General features: G+C 47.3%; 1 protein-coding gene across 1 annotated transcript in view; it reads left to right on the forward strand.

Annotated features, from left to right (window-relative positions):
• LOC8050492 (reversion-inducing cysteine-rich protein with Kazal motifs) overlaps positions 1 to 17,818 on the forward strand; it is a 231,124-nt gene extending 213,306 nt beyond the window's left edge. The window contains exons 13-22 of the mRNA XM_040502511.2: positions 1,153 to 1,293; positions 2,115 to 2,303; positions 2,945 to 3,067; positions 3,580 to 3,661; positions 3,739 to 3,828; positions 5,816 to 5,880; positions 6,432 to 6,559; positions 12,129 to 12,255; positions 14,505 to 14,621; positions 17,312 to 17,818. Coding sequence (XP_040358445.1) covers positions 1,153 to 1,293; positions 2,115 to 2,303; positions 2,945 to 3,067; positions 3,580 to 3,661; positions 3,739 to 3,828; positions 5,816 to 5,880; positions 6,432 to 6,559; positions 12,129 to 12,255; positions 14,505 to 14,621; positions 17,312 to 17,748 — 1,499 coding nt within the window. The 3' untranslated portion in view covers positions 17,749 to 17,818. The remainder of the gene's footprint in view (positions 1 to 1,152; positions 1,294 to 2,114; positions 2,304 to 2,944; positions 3,068 to 3,579; positions 3,662 to 3,738; positions 3,829 to 5,815; positions 5,881 to 6,431; positions 6,560 to 12,128; positions 12,256 to 14,504; positions 14,622 to 17,311) is intronic.
• Positions 17,819 to 20,048: the final 2,230 nt, after the last annotated feature.

Consider the following 20,048-nt stretch of genomic DNA (forward strand, 5'->3'; position numbering starts at 1 on the left):
CGCTGTTACTAAAACTCAAGAGCCGCCTTTGGGGTGCCAATATCCTTGCAATTGGGGGAAGTACATTTGTGCTCTAATAGCTCCTTTTGGTTGTTGATATTTCCACTTGGACGGTAGTGAACTACGCGGAGAACACTTCCCAGCCGGACAGAAGTCGGAAAACCGGTCAGTGGGATTATCGGCGGGGTTTGCAGCGAATAAAGAGACTGAAAAGACGTTCTGGTAAAAACACCTGGAACACTAACCGACTCAAACGCTAGCCCCGGTAATCCTGTGAGGATGACAACTTGCTATTGGCTAGCTTGGTTGAACCCATCGCAGTAGTTGAACCACTCTGGAGTCTCTGGCGAAAAAAGTGCGCATGTATTTTCAAGATATTGATTATAAATTAGCGATAATGAGGCCAGAAATATCGAGAGACAGTATGGGAGTAGTCCACGAAGGCCTGTGGTTTTACAGCAAGATTACTTGTTACGCGGTCATGGTTGACGATACGTGAATCCCCAGGAGAGGTAGACAAGTGCAGCTTGTTTATTAGCACTGCGAAAAATTTTTAAAAAAACGCGTATACCGAAATTACACTATTTAATCATATTAGAGATAACACGAATGCAAGAATACAGTGCAGCCATATGAACAATATACTATATTACCATATGAAAGCACCATATGACGTTAAATGAATTTACCTAAATGAAGAACGCACAGGTCAATTTCATGTTTGACCAAGGTTTTCTACCATACTTTTCCTGTCAGATAGTAAATAAATGGTATTGTTTTATTCTACCTGCTTTTAATAATTTCCCAATTGGCAATATATTAATTAAATGGAGGTGGCGCACAGCACCGACAATATTTTGAGTGTTTTATGACCATAATATGTGTACGAGGTAATGACGATTTTCTTGAAGCAGGTAAAAGTCTTAGATTGCGCTAATTAAACTGTCTAATTTTCAAATATTTATTCACGTGGGTCCTTTATATATGATTTTGAATGTGGCTCATATGGGTGCATATGTTTGTTTGTTTTTTTGTTTTCTTTTAGTAGGGAAGCGTAGTTTGTATTATGTTTCCAGTACGAACCGTCTCTTTCAAGCTGATGCGCCGTCGCATAAGAATTTAATGTGATTTTTCTTCCCAATATATCTGCAGAAATGAGCAAGCTGGAGGCCAACGTGCGTGAGGTCACTCATCCCTGCAGAGCGCACACTTGCAACGCCTCGAGCATATGCATTCTCAAGCGCAAATGCTCGGACAAGGACTACCCCTGCAGCAAGTACCAGTGCGTCTCAGGCAAGGCTTCCTTCCTCCTACCTCCAAATTGAAAAGAATATTGACACCAACGAACGTGAAGACTTGTTCTGTATACACATGCAACAAGCATTGTGAATGGCGGAACACAAGTATCGCCTCGATTAAAAGGAACACTCGAATACGCACATGGTGTAGACAAAAAACGCGAAACGTTTACGGTCTCGAGGGCCGAGAAGGCCTCAGAAGAGTTCTCCAACAAGGTATGAAGTTGGGATAGTGGGTGCATTACGAAAATTCGAAAACAGCGCAAAATACAGAAAGGACAAGAACGAGAAGTGAACATTGTTACGTTCACTTCTTACGTTATATACAAGTGAGCGAAACATTCGTGTCTCGAATGTCGCGTACCAGGCTATCTCCTTGAACTGGTAGCCGCGCTTAATTTAAAGCACAGATGTCCCGATGACTTGTGAGGTAAGCTTTCCTAACGTAAACTTACCTAAGAAAACAGGGCTATGTGAACCAGCCTTTAGAGTGATTACAAAGAGTTACCGTCACAAGCGTAGGTCGGAAACGCCCCAGTGGCAAGAGCATTCTACTTTGATGCGCAACGGAAAGCTACACAGACTAAATGACAAATGTCAGAAAGTTTGGTTGTAGAACTGGCAAGGGAACATGCCGATTCACCAATCCACAGTACAGGATGCACATCCCACCCAGCACGCACGCACGCTTTGGCCTTTCAAGAAATTGAGAAGAGCTCGTGCCTGATTCCCTCACACTGTGGATAGGTGCCTTTTACAGAAACCTGCAAATATTTAGTTTAACGGAGAGTGGCGTTTTTTATCTCTTCGTCACAGGGTGCTTAGTCGGCGAAGCCTCCAAGACGATTGTGCCCAGGGGGACTTTCGTTAGCATCCCGACCTTGGCGCACGACAGCAAATGCTCCATGGTGTGCCGCTGTTCCAACACGGGGACTCTCCAAGACTGCACGCCACAGCCTTGCACGGGAACTGACGAACCCTGCTGGCTCGGAGGCCGCAAATACCGTGCGTCTTGTTTTCATTTTGTTCCTTGTCTGTTTATGTGCTTTTTAAAGTGGCTCTTTTTCTTTATATATCGTATAATATATAATGCATGCGCATTCCAGGCTTCTGCAGCTCCCATAAAAAGTAGCCAGATTACTTATTATTGCATCACCTCAATCAAGAGGGCATTACTTCTTATAACTTGTCATTACGTCAGCATTTGTTTTTTATCTGTATCTCGAGGGAGATAACTTGAGTGATTTGACTACCTTTTTGTTGTAATAAAATTACTAATATTAGCGACGTTCAGAACCTACCCTAATAAAAACAAATATATTTTATTCTTGTTTGCGAAAGTGATGCTTGAAAACAGTTTGCTTCGCCCCGATACCATATATTTTGCTTATAGGAGCAAATATAAAGCGTCTCGTAACTGACCTTTATTGCGCATGCGGATGGCGCATCGCGCACCATGAAGAAACGACGAAGCAGAAGAAGCCCACGCTTTTTACTCAAGCTTGTGGTTTTTCTACCATTTTAAATGCTGACCGAATTTCATCTCCTAGGTCAATTGACACTTTGAGGCAAATAAACACTTTCATTGAGCCTGTATTCCGCGGTCCAACTGGAGGATCGGCACAACTGAGATGACCCCTTCACAGCACACAACACAAGGTTCACGGTCGACTGCAGCGACTGCTTCTGCGATTCCGGCAAGGTCACGTGCACCGCAGGGCCCTGTTCCTTGGACGACACCTCCAGACGGAAGGGCATCCTCGCGAGAGGCACGTTTTTCCTTCTTTGGCGGAAAGAATGCTCTACCTTCATTGATGCCTTCTACGGTGCCCGGAACGCGCCTCCGACTGGTGTATTTATCGTCCTATTATGGTTATGCATCCAAAGCGGACCCGAACTAGCAGAAAAAGAGATCACAGATACTGGAGTTTCATGCTGTCGGATGTTGCGATCCTGTCGGTTGAGCGCAAAAGTGCTGGCAAAAAGTGCACATGAGCGCGAGTGTCGCTGTCTTCGCGGTGTCCCAACTCTTGACTGCGAAAACACCTGTGCACTCTCAAGCTGGAAAGTGACGTGCGTTAGAACAGGTGCCCGCCACATCCACCACCAATGCAATGACACTGCCAAGGTCGTGGCCGGCAACAGCGTGACACTTCTGTGATGTCATCAGTTGAAAATCGAGGGACCACTTTATAGGACGTGGTAAACTCACCAGTCGCAGACGCGTTGTCGTAATGCCGTCGGTGCAGATACTCATGTCGACATTCGTCCTGTCTTGCAGGACTCCCGTGTAGCTGCCCGAAGGACTACTTTGCTGTGTGTGGCTCAAACGGCAAGACATACCCGAATGCGTGCCTCGCAAGGTATCTTGAACACAGCCATAGCGTTCCCCATAAGGCGAGGAGATAGCATTCACTTCTCACTTCCGCCAACCCCACAGGTGTGCCGGGGTTAGCCCAGATCACTTCAAGATCGGAGTATGCTTCGACATGGACCCGTGTGCGTCCAACCCCTGTCCTCGTAACACGAGGTATGACCCTTTCTCCGAGTTCCGAATCATTTCGCTGTCATTACGTTTGTCGCTCGACTCTCTCAACATTTGTCGTGTATAGTAGCGTGAAAACACTACATTACGCTTGTCAGTGACAGCTGCAAAAATAGGCATTACACTTATAAAACAAAAATTGAACTTTTAATTTAGCTCTCTATTATGAAGAAACTCAACGCTACAGGTTACCGTGAAATAATTTTACGGATCCACAGATTTTTAAAGCAACAGCATTGCTTAGAGGGGCTCTAAAGTGAAATTTGATATTGCAGTCAAGATTCACTACATGTTTTTTTTTTAATATCTCTATTACTGTATTAACCTTGTTTGACGCAAACTCAGTCTACAAGATCTAAGCAACCTGTAGGTCACAAATACTACAATCATATGTGTGATCATCCTCCACATTAAAAATGCGGTCCAACATCACGACCACGCCGGTCTTCCGCATATCGCTAAAGAAAGAGATCTAATGCGGTGTTTGTTGATGTGTTTTTAATAGGAAAAAGGCAACGCATGCATGTTGTGACTTTAGGATGCTTAGAGCTCGTACAACTTGCGCTACAAAATGGCGATATAAAATTCCACTTTTGTGCCCATTCCAGGTCATGCGTCATAACTTCAAACTCTAGATTAGGTATCGCGACCCGTCATCTACTGTCTTTTTTTTTTTTTTCAAAACATTGACCCAAATTATTTTGAATGCGGAAGCATTAACTGTCTCATGGAGCGAACCGACGGCATTAGCTTTGGAGCCGCGCCAAACGGCACCTATACTCCTCTGTCCCAATGGGGCGAAGTGAAGCCGATTTCTAACGGATACGCTCCCATTGGCCGGCGCGCGTCATCAAGGAACGCGGCCCCCATTAGCTCTCGTGCGGCGTAGTTTTAAAAAATGCCACCAGAGAGGCCCTCTCCATGGCGGCGCGGCACACGCAGCGGCGCGGTCGCCGGTAAGAAGTGTGGCGGTGCGGGCCTAGCAGCACAGCCCGCCCGGGCAAACTCCGGAGAGGCTGTACGGCCGAGCCCAGCGCGGCGCGGCCACTCCGCGAGAGCGCGCTGAACCGTCGGCTGGCGATACGTGGCCGTCCACATCAGTTTGCCGCACACGAACTAAGGCAGCGGAAAAAGACATTCACGCTTTCGCATTCATAACTCATTGTTTAGGTGTCCTCTGACTTTTTTTTCTAACGTTCTTTCAGGAACCCTGTCTTACGGAGGTGCGTCGTTCATCAAACAGTTACATAGCTCAAGGATCAGACGTAGTTCATTAACGTTGCGTCAATTATGGCTTAGGTGGTAGCGCACTAGAGGCACCTAATCCTTACTACGAGTTCACTACAATATTTGTAGTAGGATGTCGGACTGAAATAACTTTTCCGGGACACGGGCGAATAAGGGAGATACCCAGTTCTTAAAACTCGCTGAAGGATAACTAAGAAAGACCCAAACTGAAAAATAAACAACGTACTTGGTAAAGGGAACCGCGATGGTCACTGCATTGCTCAAGTATCTCGAGAATTGCAGTGACCATCGCGGTTACTTCTTCAAAGTACCATCGCGGTTAACTTTAGCATTGAAAAGCTAAAAGAACTGTAAATAATATAAAAAATGAGAACTTCAGAGTTACTGGAATCACAAACAAAATGAAAGTCAGGAACAAACCCCTACCTTTGTACATATTCGCAAGGCGTGACCAGCATTGCATTGAAAATATCAAGAAACTGCGGCAAAATATTCTTGAAAGTTTGAATTTCTGGCTCAGGGAAAGCGTTTGCGAAACATAAACCGACTAAATTGGCGTTTTGCGCTTTAAGAACAAAGGGAGTCAGGATCCCACCTTGGATTCCATAAATGACCGCCCTGTTCCGAACATGACTCACTTAATTCATTGTGTTTAGAAGAACCACACTGTCGTGTGAAATGCACGCATCCTCTTTCTATCGTTTACTTTTCAAATGCTTTTCAGATGCATTGTAAACAGAAAAGTCTGCCTGGTCCTCGGATATGATGTCTGCAAGCAGTACATTTGTGGTGAGTAATGCAAGCAAGGGCCGGTCCCAGAGTAGTACTTACGGCGAGCTTATGAAGCCTTTGTTTAGTCCGCAGTCACATCGCTCGTGTATCATACAAAAGAATCGGTGTTCGCTGCATACACATTTGCTGACACTCCCCAAGCATGTTCGAATGTGTCTGCAGATACCAGTGAGACCCTCCTACAAGACGCCTCAGGCAGTGTTTTGGATGGTGTATTAGCTATGTCAAAGAACAAGGTTCGCAGCAACCTGAGATGGCAGTCAAAGCATCCTGGCAAAACGACCGAAAAACAATGTATACATTTTTTTTTCTGTGGCACCTGCTTACGATTAATCGATGATACGAAGAAAATAATATTCCTCCGGGGTTAATTTTGTTCTTGCACCTGCTACTCTACGAACATCAGTCTCTCCCCTCGATGAAAACGTCTGTGTATATTCAACTCATACTACGCGGCTTGTGCCGACCAAAGCGCCTACTGGAAGTGTTTCGTTACGGGAGCAAAGCTTTGAGGATGAATGAAGAGTATCGTCTTTCGTTCCTTTCAGTGAGCCCCAACAAGAACTGTCGCCAGGAGCCCGCAGAGACTGTGTGCGACACGAAACACCAGGAACACTACAACCTGTGCATGCTCTTCAAGAGGGGCAGCTCCTTGGCGCACTTTGGAAACTGCGAGGTTGGTCCGGGGTACCCGTGTTTTTACAGCCACAGCTGTTCGTGGGAGCTTCCCCGGGGCATAGGCTGATCTCAACAGGCTTTTTCGTTATGCTGCCACTTTCGGCGTGCGTCGTGGGAGCTGTAGTCTTTGTGGGCCAACCCCGCTGTGGGTCTGCACGAGCCGAGCACGAGGCGGCACAAGCTGTCTCGTCCACTGCCACCCCGACTACGACGCCACAATGATAGCGAACTACGCACGTGCCGAGCTGCTATCACTGTGGCACACGTTACGCAATAGCGTAAATGCACTCGGATTTATATTTTGTGTCATTCTATGTTGTTGCTAAATAAGAAAGTTGTGCTTCCATTCCCGCCGTCGATGTTTTATCATTTCATGTATTTGTATCTATTCACCAACACGCTTGTTTTCAATTATTCTTGAAGACACTTCTTTAAAACGATAAATTGGCTGCTGACGCACAGTGAATAACTTTTTTTCACAACATTATTGTGTGGCCGCTAAGTGCTGTGAATCAAAGAAATGGCTCGGTCTATTTTGACACCAATACGCTTTAAGGCAGGTTCACACATGCAGCGGAGCGCTAAGTTAGCGCTTCGTGAGCGCTGGAGTAGCGCTCGTTTGGCAATGACTTGCGCGTGACGTAGCGCTCGGTTAGCGCTTCAGAAGCGCTCCAGTAGGCGCTCAGTTAGCGCTTTAAAAGCGCGGCACATTGATACTTTAGACCCATGTTGTTGTAAAAAAAACTATCTCCAAACTCTGGTCTAAAAACATGCTTTTCGTGCAAGGCTCGTCAAATTATGAGGCGCTGGAGAAATGCAGCCTTCTGCGTTAAGTCCTTATTTCGAACTCTTTTTGTTCGCCTTCCGCCCATTGAAAAGCATGCGGGAAGGGCCTTAGAACGCACCTGGTATCGCTGCGCCGCAGCGTTCTTCCGCATCAAAAAGTTCGTCTGCTTTCCTCGTCGTCACCATGGCAACGAACACCGAATGAATAGAAGCACGCACGGTACCGCCGCGTGAAGCCAGCAACAGCTGACGCCATTTTACGAACGCCGTCTGCTAGCCAAAGCCGAACGCGGTGTGTCAGATCAACCGCCTCCGCCGGCGCGCCGCAAGCAAAGACGACGAAGCTGAGACACGCCGACGGCGATCGAGCAAGCAACAACACCGCGGGACGACTGCAACGGCGGCATTTATTCGGATCAAAGCGCTTCACTAGGCGCTTGGTTAGCGCTTCAGCAGCGCAATGTAAACTCTGGTTCAGACAGTTGCGTTTGACTGCGTTTGACTGCGTTGCGGCTGCGAGAAACCAGGACATCCCTGCTGCTTATATCGCGTGCCAAGGAGATTCATTGAATTGCATTCCACGCTTCATGCGAAGCACAGATGTGCCGGTGACTCGCTTTCGGTGCTCGATGCAACGCAGTCAAACGCACTCAAACGCAAGTGGGCCGTGCTTGGGCCGTGCTTGCTGCTGTGGAACAGCGCGTGCACGGCGATTCCGTTGCGGTTGTTTTTCCTTTGGCATTGAAAGAAGAGGAGGTAAAAGATTCGCTCCCCAAGCAAAGGTGCAGTCAACTAGAATAGGAGTAGTGAAAAAATAGCCGGACTCCTGGTGAGGCGCTTCGTGTAGGACCTACCAGGTAGCGCTGGTGTTCGATTCCGGAGCATTCCTGCCAACGAAGTTCGCGCCAAGCGTAGCTGTATTTGATCTTAGCGGTTCATTAGTGTGGCCTATTTATGCCTTTTGGGTGTTTCAACGTCTATGAATTAATGTTTAACGTTTACTTGGGCAATTAGTAAAAACCGGGGTAAATAGTGTTGCATGCTGGCGCGTAGCGGTGCGCATCTGTGTTCTTTCTCTTCGTTTTTATTGCTTAACGACAAGACTCAGACCTATCTAATCAGAATGCCAAGCACTCGACATTCACGAAAACAAATTTTGAAAACGCCCATAGACACCACGAAAACCATCTGAGTACGTACGCGACGCCATATCCCATGTTACAGTAGTCATGTCCTCCGGATTTCGACAACAGCGCCACTCGCGGCAGTTTACACTTCTGGCTTCACACGGCCGATGGGGCGCCGCCGACGCTTTTTCTATTGCCCTTATACTCTAGTTCACTTTCGCGTCTATTGCAAGCAGGGCGCCTCACTAGGGCCCCATGCGTGCAAGCATGCGCAGCGTGCGCGTGAACGTAGTTTTGGAGGCTTGTAATTTGGAGGCTTGTCCGCAGGAGCAGACACATGGCGGCAGCCATATATGCCCTGCTTGCAATCGTCTAATGGCGGCTAAATGTTTTGGTAGCACCCGTCTATGGTTTCTTCTCCTGACGGCATTACCTTGCGAACAACAAGTTCGATTGTGTTTGTAATGAGCATGGTGGAAACTTCAAGTTATGGCGCTCTGAAACCAACACTGCCCACACCGTCAAAATTGAAGTTCTTACGATACTTTTATTTCCGTCGTTGAAAAAGTCTTTGCTGACAACATAATCAAAACATGGCCAGTCGTGAGAAGCCGACTACTGCGACGCTTTCGATTGCTCGCGTCGCCAATAGACCTTTCCAAAAAAGGGCTCTTGGCTGGTTCTAATAATAATTGGGTTGTGTGTGTGTTTATACAGCCTAGAACTTGGTCTGCCTCGCAGGGGCGACGAGTCTCCCAGCTGTAGATGAGCAATTTAGCCAGTGCGGTACAACCGCTAGCCTGGGGTCTTTAACGTGCATCACGCAGTAGTGATACACGACCGCACGCCGATACGATGCTCATCCAGATCGAAACGGGCAGGGGTGGGGCTCGAACCCAGGATCCCTAAGTTCTGCAGCGCGAGCTTTCGCTCCACGTGCTCCGTCTTGGCTGGTTCTCTTTTCAGTGTTCGTGCGTATGACGCGTGATTTGCTCGCTTGCCGAAGCGACGAACATTTGTGTGCTAGGCTGAGGACTTGTAAATATTGGAATGGTGTATACGCTCATATTTAGTGTGAAGCAAGCGCATGCTAAAATCCTTGGATCGTGAGAAATTAGCGCCGAGCTCACCGTATAGTCGCCATTTGGGCTCTGGAATTGAGCAGTTCATCCTTCACCCCTCTATTCTTGGCGAGCCAATCAAAATTCGCTGGGAACGTTTAGCGTTATACAAAGTATTCACTGGCGTCCATAGCGATGTGCGCAACTGCTGAGCGCGTGCTGACGACGAGTTACCGCTGTTCTTTTGCAAAGTGCATTCCGCACCATCAAAATTGCCGGTCTTAGCAGCCTATCAATAAGCTCGTTCTGAGCAAGAGCTCTAGACATCGCCCTCAAATATGGCGTTCAGTGAATACTCCCTATTGGGGAGGAGATCGAACAGACACGCCTCTAGCGGCACGCTTCAGCTGTGGGGGCAACAAACTGAACTTTCTTGTTTGTTTTTTATCAGCGATGTCGAAGGTGACGATTCGAAGGCCGCTCCTCGTGCGACCAAAGCACTGGTCAGAGCGAAGCGCTCGTGTCCAGGCCGTGCATGACGAGGTTCAATTTCTTTGTTATGCTGTGTTAGTAAACACCGGGCTGTGGGGACAACAACCTCGATAAAGTGCCCCCTATAGTTGATCTCCTGCCCAATTAGCCAACGTTGCTATTAGAGGGGAGGTGTTTTTGGTTGTGCCCTCGATTCCCTCTCGTGACGTCGGTACCTTGCGAACAACAAGTTCGATGATGTTTGCAAGTATGGTGGAAGCCTGAAATCCTCGCTTTGAATTCAACACTGTCAACACCTCATTTGCTGACGCAATAGTCAGCATTAGGCCAGGCGTGAAATGTAAAGCTTCTCTATCCTAGGAAAAGTGGTTCCATTCATTGTTGTAGAAATGCTCGAGGCACGTGCCGCGCGCCACTTCTGGGAAATTCACGGCGTCCGAAATCTAGCTCAGTGCTGCGTTGTGCCACCATGCTCTCTCCATGTTGCACGTGCCTCGTGCATCGACGCGCGTTGCGCAACTTTTGAAACATGAAGGAGCTTTTGTGGAACGCCAACCACAGCGACGCTTTCTGTCGCACTCGTCACCAATAGAGACGTATCTTGTATAGGAGGTACTTACTGTACGCCATATTTGAGGGCGATGTTTAGAGTGCATTCTCAGAGCGAGCTCACATTAATATCCTGCTAAGACCGACAACCTTGATGGTGCTAAATGCACGCTCAAAAAGGACTGCGGAAACTCGCCGTCAGCACGCGCTCAGCAGCAGCGCACACGGATATGGCCGCCAGTGAATACTCCCTATGCCCATATTTTTTTCGATTCACACACCCGCGAAACAAGCGTAAATCTTTGTACCGCTACCACATGCGATGTCGGTGCTTTGGGGCATAGAAACGTTATTTTCTTGTCTTTAACTACGCAGCATGATGAAGATCATTCAAAGAAATCCGTGGAGATGGGCATGATTAATCAGGTGATTACATACACATTGCCAAAGACGATTAAATTGGCGAGAAACGCATTCAGTACGATGATGCTCCGTAGCTATCTTGGTGCGACTGGTTTATAACGACCCTCTCGAAGATTCGAACATATGAAGGTGCCAAAGTGGCGATTGCCATGGCAACGGACACCGATCAGCCAATCACCTTGCGAGGTTTCGGTCGTCTGTATGTTAGTATATGTTTGTGTCCGGCTATGGCAGCTAGCAGGCAGGGAAGGCAATGGTGCAACTTTCCCAGGATCCGGTGACTTTAGCGCGTGCCAGGTGCCCAAAATGCGCGCGTGAAGTGCTGGAACCAATGTTTTTAGTCAGTTTCCTAGCTTCCTAGAACGCTTGGTGCCTTTTCGTGGTGCGTCTGCTCGGTGGCGCTCACTACGCTATCAGCGCTGGATGGATTTTATAAACAAGTATCGCCAAGCTGGTGTGTGCTTGGACGCGTTTAAGCAGAAAATGGCAGAGCGTCGCCGCCAATCTAGTTTGTCGCGGCAGCGCAGCGCCGGCATCAACAGTAGACCAATAGGAGCGTGCTTGCAAACGGCGGCGCGTCACCGGCAGCCACAGCAGACCGCTAGAAGCAGGCGCGTGTCGATGTGAGATGAGACTTGAGCTAAAAATGGCGACTCGTGCCCGCATTGAATAGGAGCGCCCGCGGCACGATCAAATGATCGCGGTACTTGGGAGAGTCAGGATATCCAACACTTTCTATGAGCCCGTTCATTGGACAAAAGTATCAGAACGGGTCAAAGGTTGGATACGCATTGCCCATGGTGGAAAGTAATTCTATTGTTTTTATGAACCGGAAGTTTTCGCAATAAAGAGCGTCGTTCGAAAGCCTTCCTTCTCTGCTGCCTGTTGAGGCGTTACTGCTGGTGGTGCTAAAAGCGATCTCTACCCTTACATACCCGCGTGTAGGCAACAGCGAAGAACTGTTTTCGAAAGACGCTCGTCTGTAGAGCTTGTCAACTGATTGATAGAAGAAAGTTGGTTCAACGACGCCACCACCGTGAAATGGCGTCAAAGATATGAGTTTATGTGTAAACAGAAATGATCGTGGTGAAGACATGTTTTAACTTATGTAATGACACTTGACTTTCAGCAACAATGTCAGCAGCACGGCCTCGTTTGCGGCATCGACGGAGAGACGTACAAGAGCGAGTGCGAGGCCAAGGCGCAGAGGGTTCTCGTCGACTACCGGGGACCCTGCCTCACAGTCGCTGTGCAGGGTAAGGAGATCGGCACGCGCAAGGGCTCCTCCGACGACGAAATGGTTTATTTGCACACGAGCTTCTGTAACAGCGATTTCCAGTTGTCATCCTTTCGCGCTCTGGGATCGCCCTTAATTGTCGGTGTGCTCGTTTGTCAATGGGCCATCAGAAACCACTCGAATGATTTCCGTTCGTTGTTTTGGAGCCGTTCCGCTTCCAGACTTGACCCAGATCCCGAGAAAACCCGCTCCGCGGAAGTCGACGTATTCGTCCGGAATTCAACATATAGCATGTCGCTTCCTGTCTCGCTGAACGCTGCGGGAAGAAGCCATCGTGTGTATTGTGCTTTTAACTTTGTGCGCGGTGGAGCATCGCTTCTATGAACTTCCTACGTATAGCACAGTTCAAGAATTGCTACAGGACAGCATTCACCAGTGACACATTTTGGAAAAGAACAAGATAAGCATTTTTTTGCTAGTCTGGAGGCGGAACTGCTCAGGCTGCTTATCGCTCGCGGCTAGAGCGTCTAGGACGAACCGTGAAAAAAAGTTGTTTATGTTGTCATGTTTTTTGTTGTTTTCGCCAGCGTACCGAGCGGTTGTGTTTTGGCAACGTCCATCTCTAGAGTAAACGCGGTAGGCGCCGACTGCACCGGCAAACGTTTTGTGCAGCGTGCATAAGGCCGAGCTGATATTCTTAAAAATTGCGACGACAGGTCTAGCTTTCGCTTTGATCAAGCATGGCATCGATTAAACGGTGTAGCCCAACTAATCGCCGCCCTTTACTCGAATAATTAAGGTATTATTCCGTGTTATTCCCCGACATAATATTTTGAAAACAGCGGAGCACGTTTTGCTTTCACTGATTTGTATTTTTCTCTGACAAACGGCAAAATGTTGAGTTACAATTAGAGATCGCCTTTGATGTACAGCTGAGAAGTGTCCAAAGTCAGTTACAGATTATTGGTCAGCTCCACACATGACCTCAGGTGCCTGTTCACAACCGACTGCGCCAGAAAATCAATGGATGCAACACTGCGCTCGTTGCATTATGGGACATCCATGGCCATGGAGAGGAGTGGCGTGGTTTCGGTTTCGATTGTCTAGTTGACAAGAGAGCGAACCTTAGCAATGAATAAAAATTAGGTCAGCGCACGCTCGCATTACACCCTTTGCTCTTCGTGAGAGTTCTCGTTTAAACACGGACCGTAAAGACCTGCTTAGGCTTACCGAAGAGTAGGTATACGGCCGGCCGCGTCCCATACCTTTCTGGCGGTCTGGCTACCCTTCCAGAGTGCAGTATGACCCTCCCGGCTCACGCATAATTTCAGGAGCTTAGGACACTGAGGAGGCAATAAAACAGGATGATTGGCCCACTACGCTCCTTCTATCCGCTATCGTAGTTCTGTGTTTGCTTGCGCACCAACTCTGATACGTCGGTAACCTCCAAAAACGTGCCCCATCATTTTATCCGCATTGGTAAGCAACACCAACACTATCATAGATTTTAAGAACTGTTACATATTCGAAAATACGATCACTTTATTTCGTTGTGTCGGGATGTCGTAAAGTTAGATTGGAAAATTGAAACTGAAACTATAGTCAACGGGATCCCAAGATGCCTTGCGACAAATATGTGCATCATTCATCCACTCAACTCGAACTCAAAACAAGCGGCTACGTGGTTTGGTGCCTATTCTATGCCGCCAGCGTTAATCATATCCACGCACTGGGGTTGGCAAAGTAGAAAACGCGTGCTGAGCTCGAGGCATTGTTAGAGTTCGGCTATTCCCCCCCCCCCCCCCGCAGTGGTTGGACACGAGTCACTACCTGATTGTCGGCCGAGGCACTAATTGTTCCGAGCCGAAGTCGAGTGCTCACGAAGGTTCTTGGGCCCGATCCATGTGCCGCACTCGACTATCGTCAGGCAGATGCTTTCGATCCCACAATCACGTCATCGAGCTTCGTGAAGGCAAGACCGAAATATATAGTCCGCTTTTATACTCGCGATTTCACCGCTACAAAGAAGCTTCTGAATCAGTGGGGGTTTGTGCTAGAATACGTGGTCCAGACTAGGACCAGTACGCCTCTGCAAAGTAACGAATATTTCCACCCGATATCGTTTCCTGACCCCTTTAAGAACTGTGACCGCAAGATCTGGTTCAGGGGCTTGTTTTGATCCGCAGATCACGATCCAAATTATAGAAGGTCGAGAGTAACCGACAGAAGTGCTTAAGGCCTCGGTCGGGCTTCTCTCTCCTCCCGCAGACTACCCTGAAGGGGTCAACGACCGTCTCAGCTACTGCAGCAAGGTCCGCTGTGCTCCTCTGCCGTCCAAGGCCTGCACTCCTACCATGCTTCGCGGAGTGTGCTGTCCCGTTTGCGGTGAGCCATATTCGCCCCTCGCACCACGGACAAGAGTGATGGCGCGCTCTTTGTTGTAGTCGCTGTTTCCTGGGAACTATCGAGTGAACCGTTCGTCCTCGTACAGCAGATGAAGACTAAGGACGCAGTCACGCTGCTGAAGACACAGTGGTCGCTGCGCATGTTTAGGACATGCCTGGAGACAGCTTTAAAGTGACAGCTGTTAGTGGGAACCTCCCAGGGAAATTGCACGGTTGCCCTTCGCTAAACCTCCCGGTGACGTCATTAACCACATCATTACTCCCAGCTGCTCCCGCCACCGCCAATTTTATAAGAAACGAAAAATTTCCACTGTCAGGAAAAAAACAACATCCGAAGCAGCGGCACATGCATGGTAGCAGTCGTTTGCTCCACAGTTTACCGCTCTATCAGCTGAGCTATCGACAAGACATATGTGATTGAATTAAAGGGTTATACATTTGATTTATTTCTACTTTTCATAAAGATTCGGCGTCATTCAATAGATAGCGTAAAGCTATCTCATTTTTTTATGCTCTCTGAATTTTTATGAACTTTGCTGTATTTGCCCTTTAAACCTTTCCTGCTTGTACCAGCAATTGGTCTTCAGGATGCCATAAATAAAATAAATAAATTCGCAACAGAACCTCCTCCCCTCGCGATTTACCACAAAGGATTCCTTTCAGTCCACGAATACTAATATTTTGAGGCCCTACACGCAACCACAAAAAAGAAGAACCCATAACAAAAATTGTCATTAGAGCATGCACGTGACACGCTCCACTTTTGAATAAATATATAAACTTTTTCCTGTGTCCACTTTATCATAAAACGCCCAAAGCTTTCGGTAACCAGGCATAGCAGATGATAACGGAAGCATAATGGGTTCACGACCCATTCTGTGGTTTCTGGATTTATCAAAACAATAAAGACAAAAGTTTCTTTTTGTATTTGATATTAAGTTTTTGGCGCTCGTTCCAGCCACCTTGTTTTCTTCAAAGCAAAGTGTCGGTCCTTCAAGCAGGTTCGAATCCCGGCCGAGGTGCCTGCAGTCTGACGGAAGCGCGGGGAAGGCGCCGTGTAATCGGTTCTACGTAAAACTATCCTCAGGTGGTCAAAATTCATCTTCACCCCTTCATCGGGCCAGGTGCCATTGTTTGTTTTGAACGTAAAATCCCAAATTTGGACTTCAGCGCTAGCTTGCACGTTTTGTGTTGTAATAAAGAAAAAAACAATTGCACCTTTCTGTTACCTCACTCGCGATATGATGTCAGCGCTCCTGCTTAGCAGGGCGACGTTCGCCACGCTTACTTTAACGCGTTGACGGATCAACCCAAGTCCGGGCTGTTCTTTTTTGAGCCCAGTTTAGAAATCTGGTGGTGGGAAATGAAACTAAACGATTGATTAACGTCTTAAATCAAAAATGCTTTGATGCAAATTAAAACAACGTTTAAGTGTTTTCAAACTTTCAGCTGCGTAATATTAAAATGTTATTTTTAAATTCTACTTAATTAGCCAACAGGTCGTAATCGTTGTTGTTTCATTCATGTTCTCCGTGTCTGAAAAATTCTAAGTGTGAACTGAACTCCTATAATGATTATAAAGTAAATGTATCATTACAACCTCCACTTTTTTTTCTTTCTGTCTATAATTAACTATTCGTATCGATTAAAATCAAGCACCCTATATGCACCCAAACACTTATGCACAGTAATCGCGAATAAGTTCGACGAGTTAGTATTCAAATATAAAGGCCAAAAAGGTTCCGTTTTCATATATTCCTTTATTTTTATAGACGAGGAACACGTTCGTATACTGCCGTTTAACACACGTAACTCGTGGCAGGCTTTATAGTTTTCTATACTCTCCATCTTCCTCTTTCTCTCTCTCTCTTTGTAAAGTGCCTTATTCAGATCCTAGGTATCCAAAATTACGGATCGTTAAGAAGTGCCTAGCTAGAACTGTCGAGCACGTAGCATAACGCCAAGCTTCCTTTTCCTTCCGTTAAGCCAGGGTCAGCCTGCTTATACATCCTACAAAAGACAGTCTTCGTACAGATTCAAACGCGAGCCGCCGCGAGATTCGTGCTTCGAATGCCGCATGGTAATGAGTTCAAGGAGAAACTTTGCACGCGGCATTCGAACCACAGCTATTGCGGTGACTCGTGTCTGCAGACTGTATTTTGTATGATCTGTGACCACGACTTTAGGGGTTCTTTTATCTCTGAGATAAACATCGTGGCTGTGGCAGCTACTAGAAAAGAAGCGAAATATGTTATATAAGAGGTATTCACTGGACGCCATATTTGAGGGCCATGTTTAGAGCGCATGCTCGGAACGAGCTCCCATCAATAGCCTGCTAAGACCGGCAACCTTGATGGTGCTCAATGCACGCTCCAAAAGGACTGCGGAAGGTCGCCGTCAGCACGCGCTCAGCAGTAGCGCACACGGATATGGCCACAAGTGAATACTCCCTATAGTTTAGTTAAAACCGAAACTGAGGGGGCCAGTTGCATAAACGGCATTTCATGCTACTGGGCTCGCACAGTAACTAACTCAACCGCCGTGGGACGGTAGGATAATCAACACCGCCATTATTACGCCAAATTTCTTTCCCTCTACTAATCATGCCTCTGTAAGAGCGTAAGGTGCTTTGCTAAAACTGCGGTATAACTCTGACCACTTTTGGTGCAGGTTCAGCCCTGCGGATTGGTTACAACGAAAAGCTCGCAAAGCATGCCGTGAACGCTGCAAAAACAGACCAGCCAATGACCCTCCGTGAGATTCTGGAACGACTCCGTGAACAAGTGTACACGTCCGAGTGCGACCTCTTCGGCTATTTAGACCTGCGCTCCAACATCATCGTCGTCGTCGTCCCGGTGACCAAGTACCCTACCAGCCTGCAAGTCATGGCGTGTCAGAAAGAAGCACAAAAGCTGGACACGCTCATCCGCGCCAGAAGCCCGCGGCTGCTCAGTCTGCTATCTCTGTCTGTGTTCACAACAACGGCGGAAGTCCACGAAGAGACAATGTCATCTGACACGGCCGGGAGGTCTCCGGGTCTTGAAGTGTCATGTCTTCTAGCCCTCTTCTGGAGTATGGCAGCGGTCTACTTGACGGTACCTCTGTGATCAGCCTGAAAAGTGAGACGTGATCTTCCCTTCAAACGGCGGAATAGAGTTGGGGGTACTCTGAGTGAAGCCGCCGTGAGTGAAACGCCGCCGTGAGTGAAACGGCGGAATAGAGTTGGGGGTACTCTGAGTGAAGCCACCGGTATCGCAAAAGACTGACTGAAATGAACAGTCCCCGGTTTGAGAACACGTACGTGTTAAACTGTGGAGGGTGAGCTTGACATTACAGGCCACTGTTCAGTGCCTTGCTAAACCCTAGGTAATCGCAGAGGGTCGTGACACTGTGTGGTTGGAACTGGTCCTAGTGCGTCGAAGACCGTGGGTAGCGTGAGTTCGGCCGATCTAGCACAACTATAACTTCTGGAGGCACGCTTAAAGAGACAAGGGCTGTGTTCAGGCTGGTTTACACTAAAGTAGCTGGATCGTGGAAAGGTAGCGCCCAGCTCCCGTACGCCGCCGTTTTGGCTCATGAAATAATCAATTTTCCCTTGACCTCTCCATTCTAGGTGAGCCGATCAAAATTCGCTGGTGGCAGGTAGCTTTATAGCGACGTTTCTTTTATACTTTTATACCGAGATTTCGCTATCCACACAATGGCGAAACAAGCGTACACATTTGTACCACCACCACGTGCGGTGTTGGTGCTTGGAGGCATTGAAAAATAATTTCCTGTTTTTAAATACGCAGAAGGAACAATAGAATTGTAAGAGATTCGTGGAGATGAGCAGGACTGATAAGTTGATTGCATTCACAGGGCCAAAGACGCTTATATTAGTGAGGAACGCCTTCACAGTGATGATGTTTCATGGTTATTTTGGTGCGACTGGTTTAGAACGACCTTCCCGAAGCTTCGAAGGTATAAGGAGCCGAAATGGCAATTGCCATAGCAATGGAGACCGATGCGAGGTTTTGGTCGTCAGTATGTCAGTATTTGTTTGTAGCAGGCAGGGAAGGCAATGACACTACTTTCCCCGGGATTCAGTGACTGTAGTTCACATAGCCTTGTTTTCTTACGTTACGTTACGTTACCTTACGAAAGCATACGTCTGCTTACGTTACAAGTCTCCGGAACATTTGGGCTTCATAAGTGTGGCTACCAGTTCAAGCTGCACGTGACCTTCGCGACAAAAATGTTTTGGTGACTCATACGTGACGTAGGAACAGGCAAGAAAACTGTGCTGTGTGAACCAGCCTTTGGCTTTAGACATGCGTAGAACAAAAGGCCGTTGACTTGTTCAACAGAAGAAAGAAGCGACCTGCGTAGGAAGTGACATGATCTAGCCACATATGGTATTGCTATGCACCGTCCTTGGGTCGGGGCGCGTGTTCTTCAGACGGCGTAGGCCTCGATGCCTCTAAAAACTTACCCCCAATCATTTGCCGTCTATTCAGACTGTAGCCATGTCAAAACAAATTACTCACGCCGATAAATGTTCAAAACTGCGTCAATCTTGAGGGAAGCTTGTATCCCATTTTAAATACATGAAGGTGGCATCGCAGAAATGCCTCCTAAATATGTTTTGAGCATTACGAGTGAGACTAAAATGATCATAGTACCAAAGATGACATTAGCATGTGTACAGCGCTCACCTGGTCATGCTAGTGCAAGCGCGAGTCTGATTATACGTCTCGAGTTAAAATGCAATAGCGGGACTTTCTGCAACCTTCTCTGTATATAAATGTACATACCGGCACAAAGGTAATGTAATATATTTTCTCTCGTGATATTTAAGGTTCTCCAATAAAAAGATAGAGTTATGAATAGGGTGTCGAGGGGATCGTAATAACTTCCCTATAGGAAACAGTTTGGTCTGCATATACATTCAACAGATTACTTTTCTTCCATGACGAGCAGCGATGCGCACTACTTAAATATTTATTAAGTTAGTACCAATAATTATGCTCAACTGGTCAGATTTATTACGCCCACGCTTGAAATCATGAGAAGGTGGTGCTATGCGACTTTGTTTTCAGTGTTCTCGCAAATTAACCACCTTGCAAAGCAGGGAACTCTAAGATGTCGATTGAGCACCCGGTGAACCATGCAGTCGATGGTGAGTGTCGCAGAGCGGGTGTTGATATGTGGATTACTCTGTCGCTGAATTGGAGGAGCGGAGACTGCAAAGGACTCTAAACTTGACGAACCAATCCAGGGCCAGTGACGTGACCGTTCAAGTCCTGCCCTCCCTATGTCCTGTCGTAAAATCACGATACTCCCGTGGCTCTCGATTGACTCGAACGACTCGGGCGCTTTCTGCTGCCAAGTACAAAATAAAACGCAGTATGTCGTGGTTGCTTAC

The sequence above is a fragment of the Ixodes scapularis genome, unplaced genomic scaffold, assembly GCF_016920785.2.
Source record: "Ixodes scapularis isolate PalLabHiFi unplaced genomic scaffold, ASM1692078v2 PGA_scaffold5__190_contigs__length_132052651, whole genome shotgun sequence".
In the NCBI taxonomy this organism is placed as follows: Eukaryota; Metazoa; Arthropoda; class Arachnida; order Ixodida; family Ixodidae; genus Ixodes; species Ixodes scapularis.